This window comes from Vombatus ursinus, unplaced genomic scaffold (assembly GCF_900497805.2).
Source record: "Vombatus ursinus unplaced genomic scaffold, bare-nosed wombat genome assembly UNPS02014239.1, whole genome shotgun sequence".
In the NCBI taxonomy this organism is placed as follows: domain Eukaryota; kingdom Metazoa; phylum Chordata; class Mammalia; order Diprotodontia; family Vombatidae; genus Vombatus; species Vombatus ursinus.
In genome coordinates, this window is record NW_020954017.1 from 74,023 (window position 1) to 86,902 (window position 12,880).

The 12,880-nt window shown below is 46.3% G+C and overlaps 2 protein-coding genes across 3 annotated transcripts in view; one reads left to right on the top strand and one right to left on the bottom strand.

Annotated features, from left to right (window-relative positions):
• LOC114042018 (carcinoembryonic antigen-related cell adhesion molecule 20-like) overlaps positions 1-12,880 on the bottom strand; it is a 115,159-nt gene that overhangs the window by 56,126 nt on the left and 46,153 nt on the right. The window lies entirely within an intron of this gene.
• LOC114042027 (carcinoembryonic antigen-related cell adhesion molecule 3-like) overlaps positions 1-12,880 on the top strand; it is a 32,078-nt gene that overhangs the window by 17,627 nt on the left and 1,571 nt on the right. The window contains exons 1-5 of one of the 2 annotated variants that reach the window (XM_027860740.1): positions 926-1,149; positions 2,072-2,428; positions 6,065-6,176; positions 7,885-7,949; positions 10,743-10,804. In XM_027860740.1, the coding sequence (XP_027716541.1) occupies positions 1,086-1,149; positions 2,072-2,428; positions 6,065-6,176; positions 7,885-7,949; positions 10,743-10,804 (660 nt within the window). In that variant the 5' untranslated portion in view covers positions 926-1,085. Of the gene's footprint in view, positions 1-925; positions 1,150-2,071; positions 2,429-6,064; positions 6,177-7,884; positions 7,950-10,742; positions 10,805-12,880 lie in introns of those variants that run through there. The other variant, XM_027860741.1, reaches the window with a different exon arrangement.

Sequence of the window (12,880 nt, forward strand, 5' to 3'; positions counted from 1 at the left end):
CTTGGGCAAGTCATTTAATCTCTTCCTGCCTCTGTTTCCTTATCTGTAAAATGGGTGTAATGATAGCACCTATGGCCCAGGGTATGTTGTGAGAATAAAATGAGATATTTGTAAAGAGGTTAACAGACCTTAAAGCACTATATAAATGCTAACTATTTGATGATGATGATGATGATGATGATGATGATAGTTTGTGCTCAGTTCCAAATTTAGGGAGGAGCCCAAGGATGAAGCTCATGGAGCATACATCCAGAGATGCTCTGAGGCCTATGGACATCCCAGGCTTCTCCTTGTCCCTAGTGTCAATCCTTTGGGCCCCTTCCATTTTCACCAGAGAAGCCCCTCTTACACTCCAGGAGGGAGAAAACCCTGCATCTGTCCCCCACTATAGAAAAGGGCAGCTCTATTTGGCACTCCCTAATATTCTGCCAACAATCTTACCCTGCTCCTCTGCCCTACAGGACTCTCACAGAAGTCACAGCAAAGTGTCTAATGGAGGGCCAGGGTACCCTGGCATGACCTGATAGAGGGAAGGAGCTTAACAGGCGGGTCCTGGGAGAAGCCCAGAGCAAGAACCCAGATCTCCTAGGGCTCTGGGTTCAGTCCAGGCTTCAGTCCTTCCCTGGCCTAGAAGGGAAAGAGGTAACTGGAGTTAGACTAGGGCAACAGGTATGACCAAAAGTGAGCAGTAGAAAATACTGAGCTTTACCTAGTCCCCTGGGGGGCAAAACCCTTTCTCCATAGCCAGTGGGTGGGATCTGAGCAGGGAAGGGGCTCCCCAGGGGAGGCAGGAAACCACAGTCACTGGCAGGGGAGGAGAAAGTCAGAGACCTAGTCCCTGCCCTGTAAAGCCCATGTGATCCCGGCAGAGAGTAGAGCTTCAGCCCCAAAAAGAGAAAGGGCTCAGTCCCCTAGAGAAGGCGAAGGAAATAAAGCAGAGACCACTCCCAGCTCCCAGGCAAAGGCAGCCCTAAGCCTAGAGACCAGCAAGGACACTTTCAGGGTCTGCTCTGGAGTTCAGGACAGGGAGGTGGAGATTCCTGGGAGCTACAAGGGTAATTATACAGGGTGACTGGCACAGACCTATGGATCGTCTCTCAAAAGCTCCCCACAGGAGAGACAGCCCCTGTAAAGGGCTCCTGATCACAGGTGAGAGACCAGCTCTATGAAGGAGGTGGGGTGGCAAGAAGAGAGAGACAGAGTCTGGGAGATTCTGCCCAGACTAGAGAATCAGCCCAAGCACCAGACTAGTCCTTGGGGCTTGTCCCAGAAACAATCTCTCCAGATGCAGCCATGAGAGCCTCTCTTGAGCCAGGGGCAGGGATAGAACTAGTAGCTCAGCGCTATACCCTGAGATGAGGATTCAGGACATCTTTACAGAGGCAGAGGGATGAACATAGAGTCAAAGGAGACATGGATTCACATCCCAGCTCTGATATTTATCAGCTGTATGACCATGGACAAGTCACGGACTTTCTCCAAACCCATTTCTTCACTGGATAAATGGGGAGAATTTTTCTTGCCCAACCTCCCTCTCAGGGCTGTTTAAGAGTAAAACTGTCAGCTTTAATGTATGTACAGGGTATAGAAGAAAAGGCCTTGAATCAGGAGCCAGAAGGTCTGGGTTCAAATGTTGCTCTGTTATTTGCTGTGGGACATTGGGCAGATCAGTTAAAGTCTCTGGGCCTCAGTTTCCTAATCTGCAAAATGAGGGTATTGGACTCCATGATATCTCTAAGAGTCCATCCAGTCCTGAATCTTGTGATTTAAGACCCCGTTTCAGCTTCAGCCCCACCATTTTACTCACCAATTCTCTCTGCAGTATTTGGCCTAATATTCTGTCAGTCACTTTCTGACTCAAGTCCCAATGTGGCCAATGCAGAGGTCATCATCATTTAGGTAGAATTTGGGGATGATTTTTGTTAAAGACCAAATGCTTGGCTCTTCTGCAGAGATGGAGACAAACAGATACTCACATGCTCACCCTGGTTACACAGGGCCACTCAGTAACCTGAGTCACTCAAGAGGGTAAGGGACCCTGCTGATCTCTGCCTCCTTCTTCCTCTCTCAGCCTCCATCTTCAGCTGCTGGATCCAGCCGACATCTGCTCAAGGTGATGCCGTCAGTGTTGTGCCAAGCCCTACCTATGGTAAGGTGGGCAGTGAAGTCACCTTGTCCATCCAGGGGTTCTCAAAGACGGCTTGCAGGTATACCTGGTACAGAAAGTCAACAGAATCCTCCAACCAGATCATCAGCTACCACATCAAGACCAGCGTGCAAAAGCCAGAAAACAGCCGGGAGATGATATTCCCCAACGGCTCTCTGCTCATTCCCAACCTCACCCTCAGTGACAACGATGTCTACATTCTACAAGTGGTTCACTCGGAATGTGAAGTAACAACAGTTCGCACACGTTTACAGGTGTATGGTAAGTACTGCCTTGCTAAGGCTGCCACAACTTGGAAGTAGCCTCCCTCCATCTGGGGCAAGAGACCTTTCCTGAGCTCCTACTCCCGGGAGCAAGGAGAAGCCAGGACCTGACCCAGGGAGAGGAGTCCTGAAAGTCAAGAACCCCCAAGCCTAGGTCTGCCTGGAGAATGGCTCACGGGGGCCAGATGGTACATGGCTTTCCACATCTCTTTCCCTTGGACAAGTTTTGAGAAGTGTGAGTCCAGAGAGTAGACAGTGAGAAGTGATTCAGTAACTGCCCCCTCCGAGCGCCATCCAAAGTGAAATGAGTTTGACACTGACAAGTCTCTCCTGTTTTAAGGAGATAGGAGACACCCCAGGTCTGAACACAGGCTTCCAGATCCTGCCTTAGTCTCATTAGAAAACCTGGGACAGTCAGTCAGGGGATGCTTGAGTCCTCTGTGGGTAAAAATAGTTCAACAGAATCCCTTGAAAATAATAATAATAGCTAACTTTATATAGTGCCTACTACTTGCCAGGCACTATGCTAAGCACTTTACAATTATTATTTCATTTGAACCCTGGGAGGTGGATGCTATTATGATCCCCATTTTATAGATGAGGAAACTGAAGCAAGCAGGAAGGAAGTGACTAGCCCAGGGTCACGCAACTAATAAGCGTCTGAGGCTGGATTTGAGGTCTTCTTGACTCCAGGCCCAGTGCTCTATCCACTGAGCCACCTAGCTCAAGGCTCTAATTTTACAGATGAGGAAACTGAGGCCCAGAGAGGATAAGGGAATTGCCCCAGGGGACATAAGCAATAAGTGGTATGGCTGGGTTTGAACACCATAAGGGGAAGCCAGTCAATTGTCTTCCTCTCGTCAATTGCCCTGGTCAGGATAAGGAGCTGGACTGGCCCTGCCCACTCTACCAGGACAGGCTCAGGGTTCCTAAAGCTGTCCTAATGTAGGGTATGTCAATGACCACGGAAGAGAGGAGCCTTTCTTGGGGGATTCACTTGCCAGCCTGGCATAGCTTTCTCCCCTAGGGCTCCCAGCAGACTGGCTGCCTGGGACCCGAGATCAGCCAGATCCAGCCTCATGCCTGGACTCCCAGTGCCTGGAGGGGGAGGAGCCAGATCTAGGGGACAGGGTGGGGTGAACACTTGCGTGTGTTTTAGGGTGAGGGGGTGAGGTTGGAATCAGAGTTATGGACCAGTCTGACTCCATCCTCCTGGGAAACAGCCAGAAAGAGTCCAGGCTTCTCAAAGAGGGGACTGGCTGAGCCTCAGCTGGAGGAGATGATGACCCCATAGCTTAGTCGATTATGCAGTAGGGCAAAACCCCAGGAAAACTTATTTGGGCTCCAAATAAGGACCACAACAATGAGAGCCATCCATCAGGGAATGGACTATCACCATAGGTGGTAAGCTCCCCATTCCTGGAGGTATTCAAGGAAATGCTGGCTGATGATTTGTCAGGGAAATTGGAGAAGGGATTACTATTGCTGTGGTTTAAATTAGATTATTTCTGAGGCACAGAGCCATAGAAACTCGAAAGTAGAAAGTGCTACAGAGGCCACCTGAGGGCTTTTCTTACTGAGATTCTGGCATCTGCAGGGTGGGGAGCAGTCATAACTGGCAGCTACAGGTGTCCCTGTATTTGCTTCCTCATATTGAGCGGCAGCACTCACCACAATTCTCTGGCTGGATTGGAGTGGGAAGGGTGCCAGAGTAAGTCACAGCTGGGAGAGGGCCCTGCTGGGCTGTCATTCACAAGCCCTACTGGGCACCTCATGAGTACTAAGCACAGCATGGAATATTGTGGAAGGGGGCAGGTTGGGGAGGTTGGGGAAAAGAAGCTCAGGCTCCCAGACTCCCTCAGCGGCCCAGGAAGAAAAAGGGCAATGAGGGAGCCCAAGGGAGGAGCCGAATCTGAGAAAGGAAACATACCATGCCCCTTCCTCTCAATGGGTTCTCACCAATCAGTCAATCAATAAACACTTATTAAGTGCCTACTGTGTGCCAGGCACTGTGCTAAGTGCTGGGGATACAAAAAGAGGCAAAAGATGGTCCCTGCCCTCAAGGAGCTTATAATCCAATAAGAGAAATAACATGCAAACAGCTACATACAAATAAGCTATAGAAGATAAATTGTAGATAATTAGCAGAGGAAAGACCAGAAGCAACAGAATGGCTGGGACCCATTGCCAAGAAAAAGAGGAATGAGCTGTCCCAGGTTCTAACCCTAACTTCATGCTAGATTGGGCTACATAATACAGTGGGGAAAGTTCTAGATCTGGGGTCAGGAAGCCAGCAGTCAAATCTTAGTTCTGACATTCAACAAGCAAGTCACATCACCTCCCTGAGCCTCCATTTCCTCCTTTGTAATGTGGGGCTACTAATCCTGGCATTCCCTGTTTCACAGGGTTGTTATAAGAAAAAGTATAGGAAGTCCAAGGGCCCCAGATATGTGGGTGGTTGCTGCTTCTCCGTAGTGCTTTTAATTTAATTAAGTGGGGAAAGTTCTGGGAGCCAAGAAAGACTTCTTAAAAGAGGCAGCTGCCAGGGTTTAACCTTGAAGGAAATGTTGGGGAAAGGAGAGGAGAAGTCGGTTCAAGACATGGGAGATGGATTGAGCAAGGGCATAGAGACAGAAGGTTGCATGATAATGAGGCTGTAGAATAATCGAATACAGATGGAACACTGAAATATATCAAAGGATCCAACAGGTTGGTGGAAGCCAGATTGTGAAAGGCTTTGAATGCCAGGATCAGAGTTTGACATTTACTCTGTAGACATTGGGAGCCATTGAAGGATTCAGGGGTAGAGGAGTCACATGGTCCCAATAGGGAGTTAGGAAGATTATTTAGGAGGTGGTGGGAGGGATGGATTGGAGAAAGTCAAGAGCCCAGGAAGACCAGGGGGGGAGTTATTGCTATAGTCTAGGGAAGAAGAGATGAAGACCCGTCATAGAAGCAGAAAAAAGGGACCAGAATCTGCACAAATACCTATGAGATTAAGGAAAACATCATAGCCATTGATTAGATATGGGAGCGGAGGGACAGGGCAGATAGTTAAATTCAAAGAGAATTCTAGTTCAAATTTCAGGGATAGAAAAATAGGAGAGGAGGACAAAGAAGGGGAGACCAGTTTGGGGGAACCCAATGAGCTCGATGGCAGGCATGTTGGATCTAATGTGCTGTCCTATACTCAGGTGTCCCTGGAAGCTTTCCAGATGCTGACAATGCAACCCTACCAAGGGACAGTGTGTAAGGTGCACAGGCCAAGTCTGCTTTACAGAGGGAATCTTTCCCTGGGCTCCTCCAATTCCCTACACCCACACCCAATAAATATCAATAGAAGCTCCTTTTCTCTTCTTTCTCAGACAGCTAGGTGGAGAAGTAGATAGAGCACTGGTCTTGGAGGCAGGAAGACCTGAGTTCAAATCCAGACTCAGATACCTACTAGCTATATTACTCTGGACAAGTCACTTAACCTGTCTGCTTCAGTTTCTTCACCTATAAGATGAGGATCACAGTAGCACCTACCTCCCAGGGTTGTTGTGAAGATGTTTGTGAAAGTGCTTAGCACAGTGCCTGACACATCGTAGGCGCATAATAAATGCTTATTCATTTTCCCTGTCCTTTTCTGCAGCGGATCTGCATTCCACAGGAATTATCAAAGTTAGCATTTTGGTTGGAGCTGTGACTGAGGTGGCTATCCTTGGGGCCTTCATCTATATTCTGTGCATCAGAAAGATTGGACGGTAGGATGGGATTTCCTTGGTTTTCCCTCTCTCCAAGACCTTCTCCTCAAATTGGAGGAGAGAACTCTAAACTATCTTCCACTCCCTCTCCTCATTTATTTTTTTATACTGGGTCTCCTTACCTCACCCAGGCTGGAAGTGCCAGTCACACATGGGCAGATCACCTGGAGACTTTCAACCAACTCCATTTCCTACCTGGGCCAGTCTACTCTGCCTTAAGCAGCCTGAAAGGCACTCACTCCCCAAGTGCCTTCCTTCAGCACTAGACAGCACTGAAAACAAATATAAGAAATCGACTTAGGGCACTACCATTCCAAACTCCCGAGCTCAAGCAATCTACCAGCCTCAACCTCCCTAGTAACAGAAATGCACTCCCAGCTCCATGCAGTAGCTTCTATGCCTTGGCCTCACTTCCTTTCCAAAACTCCTGTTTCTCTGCACTCTGGCCCACTTCTGGAGTCTCTTTCTCCTCTTCTCTAGGTTTTTCATTTCCCCTCTCCTCCCCCACACTTAATCATCTCTTAAAACCAGTCTCTCACTTCCTCAGTGGAGGGAAGGTAGGGAAGGAGACCTTACTATCATCCCAGCTCTACCTTGCCCCCCAAAACAAAGGAACCAAGGTTCACTAAGGCAGAGATGCAGCAGGAAGGAGGGAGGGAGGGAAGGAAGGAAGGAAGGGAGGGAGGAAGAGAGGAAAGAAGGAAAGGAGGAAGGGAGGGAGGAAGAAAAGGAGGGAGGAAGGAAGGAAAGAAGGAAGGGAGGGAGGGAGGGAGGGAAGGAGAAAATAAAGGAGGAATAAAAGAAGGGAGGGAGGGAAGGAAGAAATAATTTTAATATGGTTGAGTGTAAAATTTTACAATTGGGTTCAAAAAGTTAATCTCACAAGTGAAAAAGATGGGGTAGGTATGGCTAGACATGGGTTCATCTGAAAAAATCTGGGAGTTTTCATGAACTGAAAGCTCAGTAGGAATCAACAGTTTGACGTGGCCGCTGAAAAATCTCAGTGATCTTGGGCTGTATGAAGAGAAGCACTAAGGAAGCAAGTCATCAGTCTCACTGTCAGAGCCCAGAGGGAAAGGACTTTGAATGCCAGTCTCAGGGGCTTGTGTTTTGTCCTATAGGCCAGCATGCCCTGTAGAGTGCTTGAGCAAGGGAGTGATAGGGACAGACTTGAGCCTTAGAAGAATTTTGATCAGCTGTGGGAAGCATGGACTGGAGAGCAGAGACACAGAAAGTAGAGAGAGCAGTTAGGAAGATCTTATAAAAGTCTAGATGGGGAGATGGAATCCCAAACTAGGGCAGGGACTGCACAAATGGAAAGCAGAGGCTGATTGAGAGAATTGACAGAGCAAGGATTGGATGGAGCTCAAGGGAAAGAGAAGATCTGACCTGCAGTTCCCAGCCTGGATGATAGCATTTTCAGCAAAAATAAGGAAGTTGAGGGGTAGAGAGTATGCATGGAGGCAAAATACGTGTGAGAAATGGTGAGTTCAGGAGGCTAAGAAGCCACTGAGACCTTAATCTAGGAGGATATGACCAGCAAATTGTTGGTGGCACGGATCAGAGTCTCAAGGGATGGCTGTTAACATCCCCTCTTCGTGGCTATTGGACCCTCCCAAATATCCAGGGACCTCCCTTTCACTTACCCCCAAGCCAAGGGACCCCAAGGAAGATGATTATTCATGGTTCTCCTGTCCCACTGTTACAGGGACTCTCGAGGTATCCTAAGAAATCCAATTCTAGGAAGGAGGATTCGTCAAGCCCAGAAAGAAGGTGAGTATGGCCTCTGACAGGCAGTGTGATGCTGCAGAAAAAATAAAAATGGCAACTGGTCATTGATTGACTGTGTGACTTTGGGCAAGTCCCCACCCTTCTTCAGGCCTCAATTAGATCAAATGTAAAATTAAGCTGTTGGACTAGACAGTCTCTGAGGGCCCTTTCTACCCTGATAATTTATACTGTATGACGTACCAGGGGGACTTACATTCTCATCCTCATATCACTGAAGCTTCTTGGAGTTTCCCCTTCACAAAAGGGGAAACTCAGTGTTCCCATTTAGTAACTGTGTGACCTTTGGGAAAACATTTCAGCTCTCTGGGCCTCAGTTTGCTCATGTGTAAAATGAGTGCTTACACCAGCTAGTGCTAGCAGCCTTTTCCTTCGAGCACAGTGAGCTTAGGTCTCACGCTTCCTGCCACCATCTTGAGTCAATAGAATCTGTTTGCACTAAATTCTGTCATGCCCATGGTGAAGTCTGCCTTGGACCTTATCCATTGTTTTCTCTTTCCTTAGTTAGAATTCTTGCAGTCCAGCCTGGGGCTTCGTTACTTTGCTCCAACGTCTATCCCTCTCTGAACAGTAGGGTGTCCTCTGAGGAATGAAGTCAAAGTTTCTGGGGATCATCCCCCCTTTTCTTGGCCTGTATCTCCTCACACAGGCCTTAATTCTACAGTTGCTCCTGCCATTAGCCATTTAAGATCAAACACGGCAGAGACAGAGTAAGAGCTACAAATTTTGCTTCCTCCGATACCTCCTCCTGGAGAAGTTCCAGACCCAGCTTCACTCAAACCATAGGAGCCTAGCTGCCTATGAGTCACAGATGGTCTTCACCCCTTCCATGGATATGACAATGGCCATGCAAACTTGGGACCTATAAAATAGAGTATCTTCACCTCCCTGGCTGATAGTGTATATTGAACTCACTGTTGGTTAATGCTACTACTCATCTCTGGCAGTCAACATTCATCCGAGCTCTAAGTGCAAACTTGTCCTTTTCTTTCTTTTCCTTCCATTTTTTTCTTTTTCCTGACAAAAGTTGTTCCTCTCTAATATTTTAAACTCTTTTTTCTCATTTAACCCCACTTCTTTTTTTTTGAAGACTTCATTATTGTCTTAACTTTCTTTTTGGCAAGTGTTTGTTGCGAGGGTTTCTAGGCTCCTTTAGCCTCCTCATTGTGGCAATTGATTTTCATTGTTTAAATTCCATTAGAAAATGGCAATATTCTTGGGGCAGCTAGGTGGCACAGTAGATAGAGCTCCACCCTTGGAGTCAGGAGGACCTGAGTTCAAATCCAGCCTCAGACACTTGACACTTACTAAATGTGTGACCTTGGGCAAGTCACTTAACCCTGATTGCCTCACCAAAAACAAAAAAAATGGCAATATTCCATATTGATGTCAATGTTAGTTCTTTTATCCATTTCCCATGTTTCAGCATCAACAGCTGCATTAGAAAGGTCAGGTCAGAATTGCCTCCATTGCATGCTATGTCTTCCAATTTTTATTTTTTATTTTAATTTGCTTTTGATTTTTATCTCTAACATGTTTATGATCTGGCCCTACACTGACCACACTAGTAACCAATCATTTCCTTTCTGTTAGAACATAATCAGTTTCCAATTTTGTGATGTTATTTGGTGCTTGTCATATCTAATATCTCCCAATTCTCTTCTTGAAATGTAGAAACAGCCTCTTTATTTCTTATTCCTGAACCATGTTTTCCTCCCTCATCCTGCTCTTGGCATTGAAGTCACTGAGTGAGAAAGTGGATATTGATTTAATTTGGTAGGTTTTATTGAGTTCTGAGTATAATGTCTTTATCTCCTCATCCTCTGCAACTAATGACGGTACAGAAATGGTCATTATCTCCCTGATAATTTCTTTGGATGTGCTTATTTAGCAAGGGTAGTCATCAGAAAATAGGTACAGATTTTTACTGGAATTGTATTGGAAAGCTCTTCTCAAGGGCATAGCCTTGGAGGACTCGGGGTTCCCTCCATGCCATGATGAGGCACCCATCAGAATAGAACTTTATGAGCAAAGTGACCCAGTCTTTGCCCTTAAGGAGTTTATGTTTTTCTGGAGTTTCTCTAGAAAAAGGACTCAGAGCTGAGAGGAGGAGCTCAGGAAGAGCCCATCATGGAATCTCAGACCATACACTCTAGAACTATAGGCTCTACAACCAAAGACTCTTAGAACCATAAACATACAAACCTTGTTGGAGACCCACCTTGGAATCTTAGATTATAGATATGCTATAGATAGCTGCAGGGAATGTGAGGAAAGAAAGAAGAGAGGAAACAAGCATTTCTTTTTTCTTTTTTTTCTTTTAGTATTTTATTTTTCCCCAATTACATGTAAACAATTTTTAACATTCATTTTTAAAGTTTTGAGTTCCAAATTCTCTTCCTCTCTCCCCACTCTCCTCATTGAGAAGGCAAGTAATTTTATATAGGTTATACATGAAACAAGCATTTTTTGAGTACCAGCTATATGCCAAACATTGTGCTAAGCATTTTACAGTTAACTCATTGGATCTTCACCACAACCCTGGGAGATGGGTGCCATTATTATCCCCGTTTTACAGTTGAGGAAACTGAGGCAAATGAAGGTTAAAGGACTTGCTCAGGGTTTGTGAGGCTAGATTTGAACTCATCTTTCTGACTCCAGGTCCAGTCCCCTATTCATTATGCCACCTAGCTTCCCCCCACTTCCTTCTCTACCTAGTCATTCTCTCATGGCATTCCAAGACACCAAGATCTTCTGTCTGGATTTCTTTCCCTCCAGGTGACAACTCCACTTTGTACATGAATAATGCTTTGCTTCAAGGCTGCCCTCGGCTTCCACAGGTAGGGACAAAGGGTGTCCTTCAGGCACTTTCTTCAGGGATTTTTGAGTGTCTATCATGGTGTGGGGCAGCTAAATGGCACAGTGTACAGAGTTCCAGGCCTGGAGTCAGGAAGACCTGAGTTCAAATCCAACCTCAGGCACTTACTAGCTTGTGACCCTGGGCAAGTCACTTAGCCCTTTCTGCCATCTTTAAAATGAGCTGGAGAAGGAAATTGCAAGCCACTCCAGCGTCTTTGCCAAGAAAACCCAAAAACAAGGGTCACAAAGAGTCTGGCATCAGTGAAAATGTCTCAACAACAACAATCATGGGGGTGGGAAGGAAGCCCTTCACCCAAAACTGGAGACACTTGTAGGCCCTGAGAGTTTGGATGGGATAATCACTGGAGAATGCTGATGAGCTATAAGGCATCCAGTAAAGAGTCTTCAGAAGGGTGATGGGCCCCAAGGTCATACCATTTGAACAAATCAATGGAAAAAACTTGTGGCAACCAATACAGAGAAGAAAAGACTTGGTTTGGGAGTAGATATGAACACCATGTTTGATTAACTGAAGGCAGGTCATATGGAAGCAGAATTCACCTTTGTTTGGCCCCAGAGGTAAGAATATACCCTGACATATAACTGGTAGTAATAGGTGCAGTTGTAGAAAAGGAAGTTTAGACTTCATGTGAAGAAAAAAAGTCCTGTTAGATGTGTCTGAAAGTGGAATGGGATGCCTTGGCAGGGAAGAGTTCCTGCTCCTCCTTAGAGGTAAGTAATTTCTAATCTGTGACAATCTGTGTTCTAAGTCCTTCCCAACTCGAACATTCTATGCTCTAATGATAGTCGATATCCTAAGATCCCTCTCAACTCTAAGCTCAGTTACCTTCGCAATGAAGATAATAGCCCACATCTCCAGAGCCATCACCAGTTGTCTCGACTTTTGTCTTGCCCCTGGACTCCGATGGCTCTAGAGGAGAGCGAAGCTGATGACTTTGTGCAGCTCTACCTCACTTACATCCAATCCATGCATAAGTCAAGACATTGTCCTGTGACATCATTCTCTTTGAGAATGAAGGACGAACAAACCCAGCTCTCTATCATTAACACTACTCATAGACTTCTCAAACTGGACACTACGTAGGCATGTCATACTCTACATAACCAAAATAGACCTCACTCTCTTTCCTTCCAGACTGTCCCCTCTTCCTAACTTCCCAGTTACTGTCAAGGGTCCCACTATCCTCCCAGTCCTAGGGCTCCCATCCCTGGGGTCACTGTCCTCTTCTCATTCTCACTTGCCCAACATAGCCAGTTGCTAAGTTTTATCATTTCTGCCCTGACAAAATCTCTCCCATGTAACTTCTCCCCACCCAGGCAGCCACCACAATCATTCAGAGCCTCATCCCCTCTGGCCTGCATGATTACAAAAGCCTTCTAATTGGCCTCCCTGCCTTGTCTCTTTTCTCTGAAATCAGCCTTCCATACAGCTACCAAAGTGATTTTCCCTGACCATATAACTCTCTGCTCAAGCAGCTTCAATGACTCCCTATTACCTCTAGAAGTGGAGGTGGGGAGAGGATCAAGAAAGTGTTCCTGCAAAAGTTGGTGCTAGGGCTAAGCTTAGCAGGGAGTCTTCGAAGATGCCAAATTGAAGAGGGAGAAAGGATCAGACAAAAACTCCTCTGTTTGTCTTCAAAGTCCTTCACACAGGCTCCACACAACCTTTCCTATCCTATTACACATTCCTCCCTTTCATACAACTGACAGCTCCCCAAACCCGACTTTGTTACTCTTCATCAGATGTTCATCTCCTGCCTCCAGGGCTTTGTATTGGTAGTGCCTATGCCCAGAATACACTACCTCCTCTCCACACAACCTCTTGTCTCCCTTCCAGGCTCAGCTCAAATATAAACTATCTTGAGAGCAGGGACTATCATTGTTATTGTATCCATGGTGCCTAGAGCAGTGGTTGGCACATAGAAAGGGATTAATAAATGCTTGTGGCCTAATTGACAGATGGATTGATTAAGGCCCCTCCCAGCTCTGTCATTCCTTATTCTAAGGTCTCTCCTAACTCTGATATTCCTTGTTCT